Consider the following 22,469-nt stretch of genomic DNA (forward strand, 5'->3'; position numbering starts at 1 on the left):
TCTGCTTGTCCTCTTTTAGCAGGAGCTTGAAATATGATTTAGCTATGCTAGGAGTGAGTTACATTTCCTATTACAAAGAATGTAGCTTCTGGATAAAAGTTAGATTTTGAGTAATGAAATAAGACAATATTAATTTAGATAGGGGCATGTCTCTGTGTGGAATTGACTTTTTGCAAGTCACATTCCAGGCATGTTTTTTAAAGTGAAGATCAGACTGAATGCAAAGCAATTTATTATAGAAAAAGTAAGCAAACAAATACATCCTTGCAGCAAATTGCAATGTGAAGCACAGGTACTTTTTGCCAAAAGTAAATGCCTACAGATGCCTGATCACACAAGGATATCAGTTACTTAGAATGAGTCAGTTCTTTATTATTTAAACATAAGTTTAAAACTTCACCACTTTAACAATGCTTAAAGATCTTTTTTGTCTGCAGTTTTATGTTTCCTACCTTGGAACTGAGCATTAAATCCCTTTCGTCGATGGTTGCTGTCAGACGTAAAATGGAGTCGTAACCAGTTCTTACTGCTGATAACAGGAGAAGGTAGATTCATACCAGTCAACCTGGAAAAAGAAGAAAATAATCCAATATAAACAGTCAGAAAATTCATCTGTACACTAGAAAGAGAAAAAAAAAACGCACAAACCCCTCCCCCCCCCCCAAATCTATTATTGCACTGTTACACTGTATTTGACAAATGTGATTCACTGTCTCGTAATTTCAATTTATTGCTAGTCAAGTAACTGAGAGGAATGTTTTATTTCCCATTACAGCTATCCATTTTATGATCAAAACTTGTATCTCCAAACTACTCTTTTGTGAATTAGAGAACAATTTTGTGTGTGTGTAAGTGCATACATGTGTCAAATCATTCAGGAAAAAGAAAAAAAAAAAAGCAAAGCATATTCCATTATGACAAAATTTCATCATCTGACTCCCTGCTGTGTCAGTTACCTCAAAAGAAACCAAACCTCAGTTTTTAATAAAGGATAAATAAGGATTATGGGCATGATTATGGGCATTAGTTAATATTAAGCTTGGGTGGTAAATTATTGGTATGCAACTATCTTGCTACAAATAGTTTTGTGGATATTAACTTTACCCATATTTGAAAATGAAAGACATTTAAACTCAACTGAATACAGGCTAACCATCTTACATTAACTATGGAAGAAAGCATGCACACAAAGAATTTTTCTGATACAGGCAACAGGTCCTTGGACCATACCAGGTCATATCATAGCCTTTCAGTGCACCAGACCATTTGTTAATATTAACACACTCAAGTAGTTATCATGGAGTATTTTAGATGGTCTAAATTCATTTGGGTTTTTTGTATTACCACATTCCAAGCTTTGGGTTATTATTTTTGTTTTTTCTATCAGAAATTCTCAGTTAAAATACATCTCACAGCTTAAGTTGCCAATAGTAGAGTATAGATAGTACATATCAGAGCTAAAAAAATCTCCAAAACTGAAATTGGATTTTATCTCTATGAAATCAATCAATGTAGTGTCATAGGTGCTTTTTTCATTGCACTGTGCAATTATAGATTTTCATTAAATATCCTAGATTACTAAGAAACACATTATGTTAAGAAATACTGATGTTTGAGAAGTTTATTTGGAGGCATAGCTGAATTCTTTTTCTTTCTCTAATGGAATAAGATCAACATATTGAAACATAGAAATTGTTAGTAGAACTTTTTAAGTATTTTTTTTCCTTTAAGACATATGAACTACATCAGACAAATGTAATTTTCATTTATAATCTCATTTTCTTCAAATGGCTGTTAACAAAATAAGGAACAATAAAATACTACTTCTGTTTTTTTTTTGTTTTTTTTTTTTTTTTACAACTTTGGTTGAAAGGATAGATCATTTAAAGGAAAAATTACACACTGCAAAATGTTGAGACTAGCATTCAAAAGTTGTTAGAGGAGTTGGTCAAACCATTCAGCCCTATACATGTTTCTAAATCTCACTCAAATGGACTTTTACACTTCATATACTCTTTTACACACACTTCAGGCCATTTTAGAGCATAATGTATTTTTTAAAAATCAGATTGGATCAGGCATCCTAATATTTTTAACTATGTACTGGCATTTGCTACTTAGAATTAGCATAAACTACTTAGAATTTGGGTGTACCTCTAGAAATTATTATGATACACCTGAAAGGAAAAATAAACCCATATGTGGAATACCAAACATACATAGTTTGCTATTACTTCTTAGTTATTAACACAATATATATGACAAATTATTATTATTTTTAATATATATATAGAGGTTACAGTTCTTATCATTGAACTGATAATCCATTTGTCTGAGTACAGAACCATCTACTAGACATACTGTTTTGGGAGTTTTTCTTTTTTAGATGAAATATATATATATATAGTAACATTCTATTTGCCACATCTACAGCTCTAGATTTCAAAATCTGTAATACAAACTCTATCTAGTATATTAAATTGCTTTGCAAATTAAACTGTACATTCATAAAACAGCAAATGAACATTGTTATAAACACACATTCAAAGCAGATCTTCCATTAGCTGTTTATTAGACATGTAACTATTTTCCAGACATAGCATATATACAAATATTTTCAGAACTGTGTGAACTCCACAAAGTACAAATAAATAGTTTCTAATCTTCCCACCATACTGTGAAAGATGGTAATATGATTGTGACACTAAGGGAGCATTTTAAGCAATCTTGTTTTATTAGTGTTCTAACACCTGAGTGTTATCCAGGGCATATAAATGGTTCTACAAATTAGCTGATGACTAATGAGTTCACCAGTAGAGAGACTGGACACCACTGCTCACCTAATAAAAATCAGAATGATCACTCCTAATCCCACAAAGAACAGAGTTTGCTTCTGAGGCTGCAGAACAAGGAGGAACATTTCTTTTGAGTTTTGCCAGTTGAGAGGTGCATCTTATACCACAGTTTCTGGATAAATGCCCATATGCTCTCTTTGTATTGGCACTAGTGAAGTGTGCTTCCCCTGATTCAGTGCAGTCTTTATGTATTGGGCTAACTTTTGACATTGAATATTCATGACAAACAAAAAGGTTGATTATGCCTATACCAGTAAATTGGACAGTGGCACTTCAGTTCCTGCTTGAGATTCTACACTATTAAAGGGTACAATAACAATAAAACCAATCACTGAATCTTAGAATCACAGGGTTAGAAGGGATCTTAAAGATCATCTCATCCAACGTCCTGCCATGGGTAGGGACACATTGCACTAGATCAAGTTGTTTAAAACCCCATCCAGCCTGCCTTGATGGGGCATCCCTGGGCATCCTGTTCCAGTGTCTCAACACTCTTACCATGAAACTTTTCTGCCCACGACTGACTAGTGCTTCTGCAATCTTTCCTGGGCACAATGTAGGCATCAGTCTAAATTACAGACTCTCAATAGGTATTGGGATATGACAACCTCTTCTTAGGTGTCCCTAAGACTGAGTCATGCTGAAAGGTTGCTTTAGGTGTACCTAAAGAAAAGTTGTCTCCAATTCAAGTGAGCACATAAAGTATCCATTCGTGTTACATATGTTACATGCAAATAGAAATAATTTTAGTTCAGATTAGGTATTAACTTTAAAATCAAGTGAAGACTTGGAACTCCTTTATCTCAGACAGAAATTATTTAGATTAGGTAAAGAATCACATTTCTTAATATCAAATAGTATCTATTTATAAGCTTTCGTGTTTTCAATTTTATTGAGAATTTCTCCAATGATGCCTGAAAAAGAATATTGAAAGTCTTTCTCACTTCTTTTGTTGACAATGTGTGAGCACACAGAGATATATATTCTGTCTATATGCATGCTATATATGTATGCATAGAAATGTCTATATTTGATGTAAATGTATTTTGAAAAGGATGTTAGAGGTCCATTACCTTAAACTCATTGTGACACTAGGATAGGCAAGACTGTATCTGTTATCAACCAAGAGCTAGTAATGAGCTGCATTTGTCCCATGTTTGAAAATGTGTAGCTACATAAGGTATATTAGAGGGCTCATGTGACACTGAAACATATATATTCTGGCTGCATTTTCAGAGAGACAAGAAACTCTAACAAGTGACTGCTGCCTAAAAAAAAATATGTTCTTCTCTGTTCTGCCTCCTACTGCATTTACTGCTCCATCAGTCCTTTGCTTTTGTAATCTCTCCTCACATGTATTAACTTTGAATCTTTCTACAGTTCCCGTGATCTGATTTAATTTGTTAAAATGACAGAACAACACAACATTATCCACTTTTTTTTTCCCCTCCCTCTCGTGGAGTTGGAGGTCACCACTTGGTGAAGGGAAAATCTATAGCTAAATATAAGTTAGAACAGAACTCAAAAAAATCAGGGGGAAGCTTGGTCTAACAACAAGACTATTTGCATTCCCTGGGAAACGAAACAATATTTCCTATGCTTGATAAGAGATGCCAGACTGCCTCCTAAATAAGAACTAAATGTAACAATTTCACAGGAAAAAAAATTCTCTCTCCTTCACATGGAATTTAAAATAAGAGACTATTTATAACAGCGAACAATATATCAGGAAAGGGCTCTAAAGTGGAGAGGGGGAATAAGAATGGGAGGGTAAGATGTTTTTGTCTTCTCGTTCAAAGCAATTAGAGCAAGAATGATTTTTCTCTCCTTTCCTCACCTGTTTCCATAATGATGTGTAAATGGTTGTTTATTCTGGTTGCTATGATTAAATACTTTAATTCACATTTCACTTTAATATTGCTTGGGATAAGAATTAATTCAAACAAGTGGGTAAGATTTTGGGTGAGCTCTTTTTTCACCCTAATGATATAAAGACACAGGAACAATTTAGCAAGTCTTAGCTAGCTAAGCACAGCTAAATGGTCTCCTGAGAATTGTTTGGGATAACAGACTATATCCCTGGAAAGCGTATGAGACAGAGCTGCTTTCAGGTGATTCAGGAAAACTGATGACTGAAGAGTAATCCAGGAGGCTCTTGATTTACAGGATAAACTTGACAAGTCCTGAGGGATCACAAGGAGTTTGACACAGAAATTAATATCAAAATATTCTTGTCATGGGAAAATGTTAATCACTCCTTTCCCTCCTCATGGCACTTATTAACTTAAATTGAATCATGCTGATGACTGACTATTTAAAACTAAGTTATTCTAATTCAACTTTATTTTTCTCCCCATTAAAAAAAGTTTACATGACAAGACCATAGTCAGATATCTTGAAATAGAAATTTAAGCAGGTTTGGGGTTTTTTTTGGTTTTTTTTTTTTTTTTTTTAATATTCAAATTATAGCCTCCCAAGAGGCTCATGTTGTCTGAGCAAAAGTTTACATGCATGCTCAGAGAGACTTTGGTCTGGAAACGAGACAAGATGGACTTCATCTTATCTAATTTCAGCTTTTGGCAGGGCAGTGGTCTCCATCTGAGCAAGGCTCCATGTGCAGTCAATGGAGAGGATAAGATTTCTGGAGTGCATATCATCTGAGGCATTTTAGACTTCCACAGTAGTGTAAAATTATTCTCACCTTAGAACTGCAAGAGCCAGGGAGACCAGATCAATAAATATCAACACCTGAGTGTTATCCAGGGCATATAAATGGTACTACAAATTAGCTCATGACATGACATATCTCAGAACTTTATCCTCTGAAACCAACCCTCTTTGCGCTTCCTTTATAAATATTCTAGTAAGTAAAAAATCTCCAGCCTCTTTTGTGTATTTGCTGGCATCTCACACTGGATGTTACACTTCCTCATATTTGTGTTTGGCTGGAGGACAAAGCCAAAGGCAAGATAGATTTGTTTCTTTATTTATCTATTTATTTATTTATTTAACTTTAGTGGTGTTTGGAAAAAAAGCTTTGTTAAGAATGTCCTGGTTTATTGATTGGACAGCGTTAGCAAATACTTTTCTTGATTACTGCTCTGATATTTGACAAACATTCCATAGCACTCTGAATAGAAGATTGTTACTGCTCACAGGCTGATGAATAAAAGAAAAAAAAATTCTTTACACATCTAGGTTTTTTTCTGATATATGGCTTTCATTGTCCAGCAAAGTGGAACATTAAGTTCTAGGACACAGCAATTAGAATTTATTGTTCAATACAGTGACATTCAACCTAGGCACTGCACACTGCAACACACTCTTCCATGGCTTTGAAGGAGTTCTTCCATTCAGAGCAAGGGAAGACAAGAATAGGGTCTTAAAGTTAATATGGCAGCTGTCTTGAAGGGCAACGAAAACTTAAAGAAAATATAAAAATCTTAAATGAAATATAAAACAAAATCCTGAGCTTTTTAGTTGTTACCAATATATAGTAATTGAGTACTTCAGAGAGAAAATTCTGCTCTAAAAAATTTTTCCTAATTGAGTGCAATTATTAATTGCTACAATGATAAAACACAGATCTTACAGCAGATGTAGCATTTTGTTTAGAAGCACGGCAAGTCTGTAAATGACAAAAGCAAGAATGCTTTTAAGAGTTCTTCTAGACTGCACCTTTCTATGTGACTATGAAGAATAAGTTTAGGATCAATCTGACATATTTGGTAATAAAAAACAAGACAAATCTTATGATTGTTTCTCTATCTTCTTTTATGATCTTCTATTATGGATCTCGCAGAACATATATCATCGAAATCCTGGTATCTTACATCAGAGTTAAACAATATCTGGGAAAGAACGTAATTCATTGATTCCCAGAAGCAGACTACAGGGCAGGAGGTGATAATAAGTAGAATTTCAGGTCTCCTAACAATATGACAGTTTAACTTATGTTCTAAAGAAAATGTAAAAAAAAAAAAAAAAAAGAGTATATTTCCTCTTAAAAACTTTATCAGACTACATTTCTGCTTCATAACACTGTCTCACAAAACATATTTTTGAACACCTGTTTTAGATTTATGGGATTTACTAAGATTCCATGAAAAAAAAAAAAAAAACAAAAACAACCCAACAACTTCTCTAATCAAAATACAAGATAGAATTACCAGGATTCAGTCTTTATATATATAACAAGATAGATTAACTGAACTGTCCACAGTGGCATTTATAATATTCCAGAGTAATATATCTAGCATGTTTTTGTCCATCAGTTTATTATGATTTGCTTACATATTGTGCACATTCATTTTCCCATAAATATGTTTACATTTCCTAGAGCTTATAAATAATAAGTGACAAGTCTAACAAATACCTTTCTGGCATAAAAATGATAGGCATTAAACATGTTATTGATCATACTGTAACATTCTATAGAATTATAAAATCATAGAAACATTTTGGTTGGAAAAGACCTTTGAGATCATTGAGTCCAACCATTATCCAACTCTACCAAGTCTGCTGCTAAATCACATCTCTCAGTAACACATCTCTGCATTAGCCTCTAATTTTTTCCTGTAAATTCCAAAACCTATCTTGCTACAGAATTAAGGCAAATGTTTACATGCTCAGTGTATCTTTCCAAGCGAGTTGACTTACCAATATTTTTAATGGGTTTTCCTTAGATTGACCATAATACATTGCACGTACAATTGTATCAGTAAGAAAAATCCTCTGACTTCTTGTTTAGGCTGTTTTTAAGGTAAATGTTACTGTTTCCACCTGAACCACAAAATTTTCCCCAAAATAATAAAGCTAGTGGTGAACAAGACAATTTTGTAATAATGCATTTCTATTTGTTTTTTTTTTCTTTTTTTCTCCCCTGTTTGTCTGCACACAGATAATAGTTGTAAGCAAAGATAAAAACTTGGATTTGACAACAAATAATATTTGGTAGTTACCAGAAAATAACTTTAAAAAGTCCTCATAAAAAGCTATCAGGTTGGTTAAACGTGACTTACTTTTGGCAAAACCATGCTGACTGCTCCTAGTGACCTTCTTATCCTTAATATGCCTGGAGACAGTCCCAAGGATAAGTTGACTCATCACCTCTCCAGGGATAGAGGTGAAGCTGATTGGTCTGTAGTTACCCAGGTCGTCCTTCCTGCCCTTTTTGAAGAGTGAAGTGACATTTGCTTTCCTCCAGTCTTTAGGCATCTCACCTGTTCCCCAAGACTTAGAATATATGATAGAGAGTGGCAATGACTTCCACCAGCTCCCTCAGCACCCACAGATTTATCCCATCAGGAGTCATGGATTTATGGATGTCCAGATTGCTTAACTGGACCCTAACCCAGTCCTCATCAACCAAGGCAAATATTCTTTGATACTGAGGCTGTGGGGCCTTAGGACTCTGGGGCTCCTGAGGGCAGTTTCCAGAAGTAAAGACAGAGACAAAGAAGGCATTGAGTAGCTCTGCCTTCTTTTTATCCTGCATCACCAGAAACCCACCTCATTCATTAGTGGGCCTACATTGCCTCTAGTGTTAGTTTTGCCTGCCACATGTTTGAAGAAGCCCTTTCTGTTGTCTTTGACCTCTCTTGCAATGTTTAATTCCATGGAGGCCATAGTTCTCCTAGTTGCATCCCTACATCCTCTGACAACAGTCTTATATTCCTCCCAAGTGGCCAGCCCCTTCTTCCATGATCTGTAGACTCTTCTTCCACTTGAGGTTTGCCCAGCAGTTCCCTGTTTAACCATGCAGGTCTCCTGGCTCCCTTTCTTGATTTCCTACCCATTGGTATGCTCTGATCTTGAGCTTAGAAGAAGCAGACCTTGAACATCAACAGACTATCTTGGGCCCCTTTACCTCATAGTTCCCTGTCCCATGGGATTTCCCCTAGCAATTGCTTCAAAAGGCCAAAGTTGGCCGTGCTGAAGCCCAGGGTTGTGATCCTGCTTTGTATTCTGTTCGTACCACACAAGATCCTGAACTGCACCGTGAGAATTTACTCAGTTTCCTTATGCTAAATGATATAACTATGGTAAACCAGATCCTTGTCTGGGTAATACTATACAGCAACACCACTTCCACCAGGAGGTAAATTGCTTTTTCAAAAGTGTATATTTTTTTATTCCAGTTTAATCAAATATATTCCTGATCATGTAGCCAACCAGTCTTGGTGCTTCCTAAGTAAGCATGGAGTTTGATAAGCAATATTGCCTGAACTGAGCTTGTTCACAAGCTCTTTTAGTGGATATTTTAGGGTTCCCACTGAAAGCAGCAAAGTTTTGCTTATCTCTTTCCAACAGCCAGATGTCTTCTGGCAAAAAAAAGAGTATTATCAACAATGAACACTGTGATGTAGGTATTTTTGCTGTGGCTATGAGGCTAGCACACTGAATAGCTTAGCTAGATAGCCTGCTATTTTTAATTGCTGATATGATGAATAATTTATTGTTCTAGCAATTTTCCATGTGTTTTGAGTTCTCCATCCTGCTTCCATAATACAAATACACCCAATGAAGTCTAGCAGAAGGTACGGAATGCTGTAGAAGAGTCATAAATACATTATTAAAAACATCTTTTGTACTACATAGAAGGTTTTTTGTACAACATATGAAAGGTTTTTTTCTTTATTGCAGGTATGTAGGACTGCAACTTCTTGACTTGTTATTTCAGATACATTTTTTGAAGGATCAAGATACAACAGATCTTATCCTTCACTCTGAAGCAGGCTGCATTCACTGCATTCAAGAATTTTAAGTTTGTGTCTTATTGGTTTGCTTCCAATTCAAAGTTTAACTCTCTAAAAGTATTGCTACCATATCCTATAGAAAAATTTTTTTCAAAGCATTTCTTAGTTGGCCATGAAATGTCAATAAATTTCAATTAAGTAAGCTCTGCAGACTGTTTTAAAAGTACCAGCAATGCCCAAAAGTACATTACTGCACACATTGCTGGCAGTTTCCCTTATTACTGCTGAAATTCTAACCTCCATAGTCTATTTCTCCTTAGTGCCCATTCATCTTCTTCACCAGACACCTCATTTACATCACTGTAGTTTCACATCTTGTTACTTCTTCACAGCAGTAAAAAAAAAAAAAAAAAAAAAAAAAATCTATGAATTATGTATCCTTCTCTTGCTTGCCACCCTGAACATTTCATTATAATTCCTAGCAATTAAATCAGGTTCAGATTCTAGATTAACCAACAATAGCAGCCTCAAATTATTTGCAGTTATGCATATAAAGCTCTACATTCACAGAAAGCTTCAATAGGCAGGTCGGTAAAGGAGACAAGGGAATAGTGGGACAGTCCGTTAAAGTTAATTAGCTTGTTAACTTAATTACTTTACATATGGGGTATAGCACTATCATGAACTTTTCTGACTTACTTTTCATTTATTCCTTCCCTGGGAGATTTTTCCTTCACCTGTGAAAAGCCCCACTACCCCCCACACAAAGAGAAGAAAGAATAACCCTTCATTGTTTTCAAAGACAAAATGTGGTCTTATATTCTTTTTTCTTAGACTGAAGCTAATTTTGACACATGTAACTGCTGTGTATGACCTTAGGCTGTAGTTCAACTCAGGCCAAGAGAAATCTGCCTGTCCCATGAAAAAGATCTCACCAGAAATAACAAGATTCTAAGTTCCATATTCTGTAAAGATGGTATTGCTACTCCAGCAGAAACTGTGATCATACTGCACATGGTACATTTTGTGGTATATAGCATCTATCATAGATCGAAAGCAATAACTAAGAAGTCATGGTAATTAAAGGAGAGTTCCAACATGTTTAAGATGATTTAAAAAAATCCTAAAGGAAGGTTAGGAAGGCATGAAATAAAACTGAACCAGCAACAACAAAAAAGTATAAAAGAAAAAAATATAAGAAATTCCAACAAACACACTCATATCTCTAAAAATATTGAGAAAAAGTGAGACAGGGAAAAAACCTGATGCAGTGCTCACAATTCTTTCTGCTTTGCATGAAGGAATGCAACTTCATGTGGCTAAGGACATAACCAGATTTTCTGATTGATCTTGTGAGACGTTCCAGGGGCAGGAGCATGGGTAGTTAAATTTGAGTGGGAAGACTAGATTGGAGGGTAGGGAACAGATTATGATCTGACAGACAGGAGATGCCAACAGGGACAGTTGCTTTAAGATAGGCTTTAACACCTACCAACAGAAAACTATGACAAAATTAAGGACATGGACATACTTGAGTAGGTCCAGAAGAGGGCCATAAAAATGACCAATGGGCTAAAGTATCTCTCCTGTGAAGACAGGCTGAGAGAGCTGGCGTTGTTCAGCTTGAAGAGAAGGCTCCGGGGAGACCTTATAGTAGCTTTCAAGTACCTAAATTAGGCCTGCAAGAAAGGAGAGGGACTTTCTACAAAGGCATATAGTGATAGCATAAGGCCTTTAAACTGAAAGAGTAGATTCAGATTAGATATAAGGAAGAAATCTTTCACTGTGAGGGTGGTGAGACCCTGGTGTGGATGCCCTCTCCCTGAGACTGTTCAAGGCCAGGCTGGGTGGGGCTTTAGGCAACTTGGTTTAGTGAGATCATATCTAAAAACACAGCTATCTTCAATTGACAGAATATTTTTTTGATAAAACCCAGAACAAGACATCTTTAGAATGGTGGAAAAAATATCAAAGCAAATCACTCATTTGCTAGAAACAGCTGATTACACTTTTTTCATATTTAGGGATACCCTCTGCAATAACTAAAATGAATGGGCTCTGAAGATAACTTACCAAACATGTTTGGGTTTGGGGTTTTTTGTTGTTGTTGTTATTTGTTGTTTTTTTTTTTTTCTGTAAGAACACTAACTTGAAGGAAATCTGAATGGCAATATCTTTTCCATTTGGATTTTAATGAATGATTAGATTTTTTTGGTATTCTGTGTGGGATATTTCAAAATATTGAGATGACAAGAGAGAAAAAAATAATAAAATAAATCACTGAAACTTGGCATGTAAAACAAGAACAGCTAGCTTTCAATTATTCAACATATTCATCACTGTCAAACACAGATATGCTTTCCTAGCGTTTTTTGCCTTTTCTGTATCATGGTTCTTCCTTTAGACAGTTCAATACAACACCAAATCTTCTAACATGAAATAACGACAGCAACAAAACAGAAGACTGCCCAGCTTGAAAAACTAAACAGTTAACAATAAAAAAATCTTCACAATTCTAATAAGACCTTGAGAAATTCTCTGGAAGCAAAATAATGCAAAGAGAAATAGTTCTTCTTGACAGTAAGCAAGACTAAAGGGAACTATCAGGAATAGATAAGACATCAGCTACTGCATTTAACTGTCTAAGCAAGACTGGTTATCAAGAACTATATACAATTTAAAAAACAAACCATGACTTGAATTGCAATAACTATAGTCTTAACATACGTAGATGAAAGATGGAAATTTGATGAGTCAGGACAGTTTCACAGCAAAAGCTTCACGAAAACACAAAGGTGAAAGAAATTAATTTGTAAATAGATTTATTTATCCAGAGAAGTCTACAACTCCTAATTTCTAAAGGGTTCTTTTAGAAAATAAGGTGGAAATATCTGCAGCATGAGTTAACAACAATTCCAAATCAGCTACTCCCTAAATATGCCAGTATTCTGCAGAAAGAACAAGTAGCCAGCTGAGAGGAAGCACCTTGCCAAACACGGCACGTGCCTCTTCTGGGCAGACTACTGGAATTAAAATAAGTGTTCAGTGTGTCCTAAGTGACATCTAAAGGTAGAAGAAAGATTTGTTTTTTCCTTCAGTTAAATTTTCAGAGCCCCAAAATGAAAATGCTGAGTGCTGCTGAAGTACTCAATATTCTACTTTTGTACTCATTTTTCTTCAGTAAAATCTAAAGTGTCAAGTTTCTGCTAAGGGTGATAATACATCTTAACTTTATTGACAGTATTACCCAATACCATACCCATTCACCTAAACTCCAGTTGCCAGACATTGCTGTATTATGCTATTGTCTCCCATACCACTGAACATTTGATTCCCTACTGTTACATGAATCCCTTTTTTTCAGTGTGACCAGCCCTTTTTTTGAATACATAAACTATAGATCAATTAAACATAATGCAAATTATCACTTTGTCTAACTCACTGTAATGCCACAATTCAATTTTAGTACTACTTGAGTCAAATTACACATATTTCTCCCTGGGAAAAACAAACCAACCGACCCAACAAAATCTAAAACACAAAAGAACCACCCCCCCCGCCCCAGAAAACAAACAAAAAGGACAAACAAACAAAAAACATGACACACTAACTATATTTCAAGTAAGATCAAGCCGTTCAGGCGTTATTCTACAGTCAAATATAATTTCAGAGATTCATTAAAGTTTGTGAAACATTGCACGAGGTCTTAGGAGGTTTAATTAGCTTTTTTAAGTACATTGTACAAAACACTGCTGACACACCAGTAAAGCGTGGATTTGTTATCTTTCATGATTGTAAATTGCATCCCAAAGCTGTTACCAGGCTACTACTCTCTTAACTCAATTTCCGTAGTAATATTAAATTGCAGCGGTAATGAACACTCACAAAATACCATTATCAAGTTCACAAATCCTAAAATGCCTTTAATAATTCACTGAGATTGAATTTACACTGGACCATTTCCCAGGTGCTAAGAATAATGATAAAGCACCTTACCTATTACCAGCCAACCATTCCAGACGACAAGAGGAAGAATACAGAGCGGTGATGTATGTGTGTGGTGCTTTACACATAAAACAGATTTAATTCTTTTTGGTGAGGTCCTTATGGACAGATCAATTTAGAAGAAAGTAGTTGAATCAATTGGTCTTTGTATTTTGCCACAGAACAATTTCTTCAATAAATGGAGTTTGAATCAGATATTTGCAGTCTGTGCAAGAGGCTCTAGTAACTCTTAAAAGTGTAGTGAAGTTTATAAAATTGCTTGCATTACAAATAGTCTCGAACATTGGGATATCACCTTCTATATCTGAGAAAAATAAGGTGTGATTACTTTCAAAAGAACAGTGTTCACTAATTAATTATCACACAAACAAATTACTATCTTTTTATTTTCAGTAAAAGAATTGACTTGTTATGTGCCACAAAGATAAACCATGCAAGAGAAGTGCACTTAGTTATCATAGAATCATAGAATCAAGAAGGCTGGAAGAGACCTCAAAGATCATCGAGTCCAACCTGTCACCCTAAACCTCATGACTATCTAAACCATGGCACCAAGTGCCGTGTCCAATCCCCTCTTGAACATCTCCAGGGATGGTGACTCCATCACTTCCCTGGGCAGCACATTCCAATGGCCAACCACTCTCTCTGTGAAGAACTTTCTCCTCACCTCCAGCCTAAACCTCCCCTGGTGCAGCTTGAGACTGTGTCCTCTTGTTCTGGTGCTGATTGCCTGGGAGAAGAGACCAACCCCCTCCTGGCTACAACCTCCCTTCAGGTAGTTGTAGACAGCAATGAGATCACCCCTGAGCCTCCTCTTCTCCAGGCTAAACAGTCCCAGCTCCCTCAGCCTCTCCTCATAGGGCACTACAGTTAGGGTATTTTTGCTTTTTCTCCATTAGATTGAGAGATCAAGTAATTGCTACTTTCTGCATATATAAAAAGGTGAAGGCTGATTAAAAAAAAAAAAAAAAAGACAGAAAGAAGGATGACAGTTTTTCTAGGCTGACTTGGTCTTCTTTGCTCTACCTGCAAGCAGTCTACCCGGTGTTGTAGTTCTACTGGTGACCGTATTATCTTTGACAGATGTGCATGACTGTTACTGTTTTCATTTTAATACATGTTTATATGTTTTGATTTTGAATAAACAGTTCAAATCCTAAACAATGTGACAGAAAGTTACTCCAACAGTCACTTCATATTTTCCCCATGAAAGTTTCTTCTCAGCTTTACAAGTCTAACAGACAGTACAGAAGGTTTACAGTCTTCTTAACTATGAACCAGGCAAGCACATCACCTGAAATTCACACCTTATTAGCATAGCTAATAAGAAAAATTAACTGTGGCTCTTAGTCCTTGTATGCATGGTGGTTTGGCCCTGGCTGAAGCCCAGATACCCCCAAAGTCGCTCTATCACACCCCTTCTTAGATGGACAGGGGAGAGGGAAAATACAACCAAAGGCCCATAAATCAAGAGAGATGCAATTTAGTAGGATGAAAAGCAACAGCAAAGGCTGCACATGGAAGCAAAAGCAAACAAAGATGTTATTCTCTGCTTCTCATCAGCAAATGATGAGCAGTCACTCCCAGGGAAGCAGGGCTTCAATACGTGTAGTGGTTGCTCCAGAGGACAGGCACCATCAACAAATGCCCCCATGCTTCCTTCTTTCACTTAGCTTTTATATCATGGGCCTATGTAGTGGTAGGGCCAAAAGGGCCCAACACAAACCCAGACAGATCCTGGTATGTCTAGACATGATCTTCCTCTTCCCCCTCCCTCCTGCAGGAGTCCAGAGAAACGCAGGAAAAAGGACAAAAGAACAGGCACCAAAACATCTGGTAAACAAGGTCTCCCTTTAGGGTAAGAGCACGTGCACTGGCCATGCTTCTCCTAGACTAGGCTGTGTTTCTGCCTTTTCTGGCCATGCCCTGGCAGAATCCCATTTCACTGACTGTTTGCTAGCTTTACTTTCCCTGTTGGCCCAAACTGATTCTAAGGCAAGTGATAAATACAGGCCTCGCCTTGCCTTGAGTCACCTTTCCTTGTCCACGATCTGGGAGAGAAGCCACAAGACCGCAAGCCTGGGAAGCCATGCCTTGCTTGCCTTCCAACTGGAATCCATGCCGTGCCTCAGTTTACCCAGAAAGACACAAGACCCCTTCGCAATACGTGCCGTAAAGCTCCAAGAGCTACCTGCCGTCGTGCTGAAGCCAGACCAGCCATGGAGACAGCATAGCACCCCTGCTGGCAACCAGCATCAGTCTCTTGCCGTGCCAGGTGCACGAGGGGGCTTCACAGCCTTACTGGCTAATATCCAGCAGCAGCACCCCCCACTTGGGTGAATTCATCTGTGAGTAACTAGTTTATGTCCTCTTTTGTTTAACAATTTGGGTCAAGCCTTCCCCCACGGTCGAGGACCATATTGCACTGGGGAGTCTTTCCCAGTTATTTTTCCAGTTTGCTTAAAATTCTTTAAATTGTTAAATATTTCCTAACTACTGTACATTCCCATTGTAAATATATATTCCAGCCACACACTGAACCTATTTGTGAATTTTGGTCAATTTTTCATATTAATAAAAAACCCATAATATTTTTACTAATAGAACATTTGCCATATTAATTTATTTATAAGTTCATAAATCCATAACAGCCTACTGTTGTGGGGGAACACACTGGAAAAGCACAGCGTTGGTGCTCAGCTCAGCAATAGCCAAAACACTGGTGTGTTATCAACACCCAATTACAGCACTGTAAAACACAGCATTACAAAAGATGTTCTGAGAAAAAATAACTCCAGCTCAGCCAAACCAAACACAGCATAACCTGCTAGAATGAAATTTTCATCAGAAATCTGAGTTGTTCTACACATTCTTTCATAAAAAGTGCTGTGACAAAATATTTAATATTTCATTCTTTTGTGTAAGTGTTGCGTCTATAAAATAATGTCAGAGGTGTTAAACATGATGTACTGAGAGATGAAATTGCATACCCTTATCCTGATTGTAAGCCCTATGAAATATTCAGGTTCCAAAAATTGAATAAGGGGAAACATTTCAGCTGTTATTCAGAATTTAGGTTTATTTCATTTCTGAATTTAAAATTTAGGACTGCTAGAAGAAGGAGTAGAGCTGTACATGTAATTTACTGTTGATCTCTTTTTTAGCTGTCTCCTCTTCACACAAAAAGCAAAGAAACCAAGGAAAAGTGAAAAAATAATTTCTGAAAGGCAGACATTTATGGTTAATACATATAATATGTCAAAAAAAATCTGAAAATTGTTGTGGTGCTTCCAAACAATTTAACTAAATGACTAGGTTAGAACACTGAAAATCTATGAAGCGCCTTTATAGAAAGGAATATAACAATGCTATATTTGTTATTTATTTTATCAGGTTGGAATGAAGTTATTTCACATGCATAGAAATAAAATGTAATATACACCGTTGTATTTATGGAACCTGAAATCACAATGTGTTAACAAAATGTCTAAATCACTATGGTAAAGGAAGTTATGTCTAGAATTTGTTTCTTCCATTTATATTACAAATGCAGCATTACAGTATGCTATATTTCTCCTGGAAATTATACTCCAAATAACACATTTTACTATAATTGCAAATATATTTCCCCTACCATTACTTTGTATTAAACATTTAACCCAAGAGAAATACCTTGTCACCCACACATGACAAATTCTGGGGAAGAGTTCCCTTTACAGCAAGATTACCTCATTGGAAGGAAACACACAGGAGCATTCCAAAAAATGCAGGGAATCATACACACACACTCTCAGTTTTGCAACTTGGATTTGGTGTGTCAGGGAATCCATGTTTTTATATAATTCACTGCAATTTTTGCACCTGTTTTTCATAATAATGCTTCAAATGTTAAAAGTGTACAGTTTAGTCAAATATTCAGCACTTACCCTACTGAACTATGCTAACTTATGACAAAAAAATATTTAGTAAAAAGGAACAAAATGTTATTCAATGAAAAGGAGTCAATGAAAACAAGGAAACAAAGACCTGTATGATGCTGCTATGAGGTTTGGAAGAATCCAAACAGAAGCAAATAGACGTTAGTGAGCTCATCTTCAGGGCTGAAGAAAAAAGAAGTGAGCTAGTCCTTAAATAGTTAGCTTGTGATAACTAGGACTGCATAAGCTGTAAATTGCATGGTTTTTACCATAGCAGATGGTTTTTACCATAGCAGATGTTTTTTACATGTTGTTTGGTTAGTTAGAAAGGGAAGTAGAACTGTGATTTGAAAGAGAAACACTAAAGGAAACACTGTTTACTTCCAAAGAAAAAGATACCTCCATGTTGATGTGTTATCAGATATACAAACAAAATAAAAATTCCATGTAAGTGAATAGTTTTAGATGAGAAACTGTCTATAACAAATGGACATGCCAAAATTGTTGTAGTCCTCAGAGTAATTGATAGGACTTGCTACATTAGCAAAAAATGAAAATAGTAAGAGAGATTATTCAATTGCTTCAAGACAGAAAGCTTCCTGAAGACATGAGTTGTGAATTCCAGCAAAAGTGATGAAGGCAACAAGAATTTTAAAACTTCAACATATTCCAGATATTTTATAATTAATTTAATAGGAAATGTTGGTAAAATCTATTTTTAAATTGGTAAGATTTACTTTATATGGAAGTGCAATTCACATATTTTTAAGGCAGAATCTTCTCCTTTTTCCTTACTACAGTGAATGTTTTTAATCCATGGGTACTTAACCTATCCCTGAGCTGTTTGTGGTCTAACAGAATTCAAACCCTACAATTCGTGCAGCAATTTGCACTGCTGAAAGAAGTGAACTGCAAGTCTTATTTCCCTCTGGTAAAGAAAGGACATCAAGTCACCTGTATCTTGGGTGAGTGGTGCCCACATTTAGCCTGTATCTGAGGCTAAACTCGAGCAGTTACTCTATCACTCAATGACCCCTTCCCAGCAGAGAAGGGGAAATGAGGAAAAGGAGAGAAGACTTACATGTTGAAATTCAAATAGATGTAGTGATATAGCCAGATATATAAAGTCATGCACAGCCCAGCAAAAGTGCAGTCGCAGTATCCAGGAAAGAAATCCTTGAGAGAAGGAAAGAGAAGAGGAGCAGGAGGCTCTAACAGGAAGTTCCTGATCTTCAGCAAACTTCAGCTGTTTTACTGAGCTTAATGTTCATGGTCTGGGATACATCTGTGACCCAACTCCAGTCACCTGTCCTGGATGACTCAGAACTGCCAATGGCCTGCAGCCCATGGATGACCTGGGATTCCGCCCCAGGAAAATCAGGACAAGTACGCGAACTGAGACAATAATGATCAATCTCAGACAGAAAGCACTCAGAGGGCTCCAGTTTGTGATGGGTAATGCAGAGACTTCTTTGGGCTGTGCTGAGCAGAGCAGCCAACTCACAGCCTATTTTAAAGGCTTCTTCTCCCAGTGTTCCCCACTTAACTAGTTCTTGGTGGCTCCTAACTCAGCATGTGGCTTTTGTGATTCCCATTTGGAGTAACCTTCCATCTCAGAAAAAGCAATCTTTTCTGCCAAGAATACAAAGTAATGCATGCTTCCTGCATAGTAGTGGTTGATATCTTATTAAATTAAATTTGTAGGGTCAAAAAGAGATGATCTGTAGCAACCTACTGGCCAGCTGACTGCAGAGTTTGTACTAAAAGCTTTATTTAACTGGTGATTATGCTTTTGATGAAGTGAACTGAAATTAATTCCACACTGCTGTTTCAATGTGCTGAGCAGGTATTGAAAGAAGGAACGTATTTTTTCAAAAGCTCATGTTTCATGGGTACACTATAGGCACAAGCATAAACATATTTTTATAAATGCATTTTTAACCATGGGAAAAAAAAAAAAAAACAAAAACAGACAAACAACAAATCCAATATGAGTATTTAGGGGAAAACAGTGCAACTGTATTTTGAGTTGCATAAACAAGTAGTGATGAAATGAAATAAATTAAAAACATTGGTAACTGGGATTGGTTGTGCTTAAATCCTAAAACTACTATTCTAGAGGAGAAGTTTTTCATTTGCCATGTACACCGCACAACTTGGTTTCTTCTCTTCCTTCAAATAGAGAAGGAGTGGGGATGATGATAACAACAACAAAGCCACAACTGTCTGCAAACTGTGTTGGAATTTCCCAGGCATAGAGACGCCTGTAGAATCTAGGACTTTTTACCTCAAACATCCTCAGCAAAACAGAGGAAAAAAAGGAAGAAGCATGCACTATCAGCTAGACCAAAACATTTAGGTACATCCAGCTTTGTCAGAACAGAGACAAGAAATCTGACGTGTGGTTTTTTGCTTATTCTCTATCCCTCTTCCTGAACAATCTGTACCTACTGTTAGGAATATGGGACATTTTGTAAACTCTCAGGAAAGGCCACCCAACTCCTTCCTTTCTCTCCAAAGAGTTCTGAAGTGACAGAGTAACCATTTTTCCCTCCTGCATTGCAAAGGGTTGGGAGTTGCTCTTCAGCTTCAGTAGAAGAGGAAAAATATCTGTCCATTGGGTACCCAGCCTTGCACAATAGCCTCTTCTAGGGTGGCAGAAGAAAGGTAGGAAAAAAGATTAGGAATAAATAATAGAAACAGTAGTTCAAATATTTCAAATTTATCAATACAAAGAAACAATTCAGAGGTATTTTTTTCATTTTCCTTTTTTTTTTTTTTTTTTTTTTTTTTCCCAGTTCCTGATACAATGCACTTATTTAGACACTGACTATAGTCCAAACCAGGTCCTTCTGCTTTAGCCACAGTACAACTCAGTTCTGCTCTAAAGGAGTCTAACACCACGGCTGTTACTTTTTGCTAGACAATGTAAAAGGCAAAATGGTTTTAACCTTAGGCATTTGAACATGTAAATAAATTCTCTTATAATTTTCCTGTATAGTCTATAGTCACAAATTGTTTCTATGGGGATACTGGTGACTTTTACACCTTACTACTTCATTTTATTTCCTTCTTTATTGTAAGTGGTTCTCAAGAGAAAGTTGGTTTGGGGGTACCATTATTCATCAAGGGCACAGAAAATGCACACTGGTCCATTTGGTATTAAATGCTGATTTTTTTAAAGAGTTTAAGTTTTTTTTGTTTAAATCTGACAAGTGTTCTGATAAGTACCACCCACCTAAAGCAAGAAACAGATGGAAAACAAAATGTGACAAAGTTTTCTGGAAACAATTAGCTACCTCACTGCAAGAAAAATTCATAATTTGAAATATTTCATTAATATTGTCAAATGCTTCAGCTAAAACAAAATGTTTGGAAACTAAATGTACTAAATTTACCTTTTGCATGTGGCAGATGTCTTTTTTTTTTTTTTTTTTTTCTTTCTCACCTGATGGTGAGAACACTTCTGCGTAAATAGCCATTCTCTGGGCCAAATCAAATGACACAATTCCATTGTGTATCTAACAGAATCACAGAATCTACCTGGTAGGAAGACACCTCAAAGACCATCCAGTCCAACCATCAACTCAGCCCTAAACCATGTCCCTAAGTGCCATGTCACTTGAACACCTCCAGGGATGGAGACTCCACCACTGCCCTGGGCAGACCATTCCAATGTTAGATAACCTTTTCAGTGAATAAATATTTCCTAATATCCAGACTAAAACTCCCCTTGCACAACTTGTAACCATTTCCTCTAGTCCTGTTTCTTGTAATCAAGCAGAAGATGCTGGTCCCCTCCTCTCTCCAACATCCCTTCAGGTAGTTATATAGAGCAATGAGGTCTCCCCTCAGCCTCCTCTTCTCCAGACTGAACAAACCCCAGCTCCCTCAGATGCTCCTCGAAGGTCCTTAGACAAGGCAAGGCGACTCAAGGCAAGGCGACTCGCATACAATTTTGCCTGTATTTATCACTTGACTGAGATTCAACTTGGGCCAATACTGCAACTGAAGCCAGAAAACAGTTAGCCAATAAAATGGGATTCTGCCGGGCCGTGGCCATAAAAGGCAGAAACATAGGCCTGTATTTAAAAGAGGCAGAGATGTGGTGCTGAGGGACATGGTTTAGCAGCAGACTTGACAGAGTTAGGTAATGATCAGACTTGATGATCTTAAAGGTCTTTTCCAACTGAAATGATTCTATGATTTTATAATTGATTTGCCTGTCTTTATCTCAACTTACCAGTACTTTTAATCTTATTTTCTCTCCTTGTCCTGTTGGTGAGAGGGAATGATAGAGTATCTGGGCGAGGGTCTGGCAGCCAATCAAGTTCAACCCATCATGGATGTGCATAAATATTTGGTTCTGACAGCAAGACACAGCAAGATAATGACAGCAAGACAAAAATCAAAATAGCCTCAGTACTGATCCCTTCCTACCTTAATTATGACACAAAGAAAAAAAAAAGTAAAAGAAAAAAAGAAAAGAAAATGAAAAGGAAGAGAAAGTACAAGTGTGTTTCCTACAGCACAATGGTAAATCACACAGTGGGAAGGCTGTATCTGAAAAACTGTAGTACTCAGATGAGCAGATACCTCAGCTGACACACTGAGAGCTGCACAAAACATACAGCTCTTCAGGAGCTCAGAAATATGGATAAACATGTCCTACATGCCCTAAAGAACACTGGATTACTCACAGAGTATGTAGAGTCTTTACATAAAGGTAAGGGCAAGCACTGACAGTGAAACTCGTCTGATAACACATAGCCACTAAAATCCTTAGAGCAGCTTTTCTACTGTTTACCAAAAGATTTATAATAATGAAACAGAAAGTAATCTGAAAATTTGCAAATTATTAACTGAAATTAGCATTTCTGTTTTCGCTGAAATGGTTTCCATCGTCCAGCTCAAAAATCTCAGTGGTGGTAAACTTCTACCCCAAAGTTTACTGTAACAAATCAGCTCTGAAATCATGTATTAATGACACTGTA

The 22,469-nt window shown here is 36.6% G+C and overlaps 1 protein-coding gene across 1 annotated transcript in view; it reads right to left on the reverse strand.

The window, feature by feature from the left end:
• The window catches only part of CSMD1 (CUB and Sushi multiple domains 1), a 948,047-nt gene that overhangs the window by 324,806 nt on the left and 600,772 nt on the right, over positions 1–22,469 (reverse strand). Inside the window, exon 6 of the mRNA XM_054383599.1 lies at positions 453–565. Coding sequence (XP_054239574.1) covers positions 453–565 — 113 coding nt within the window. The remainder of the gene's footprint in view (positions 1–452; positions 566–22,469) is intronic.

The sequence above is a fragment of the Indicator indicator genome, chromosome 9, assembly GCF_027791375.1.
Source record: "Indicator indicator isolate 239-I01 chromosome 9, UM_Iind_1.1, whole genome shotgun sequence".
Taxonomy (NCBI): domain Eukaryota; kingdom Metazoa; phylum Chordata; class Aves; order Piciformes; family Indicatoridae; genus Indicator; species Indicator indicator.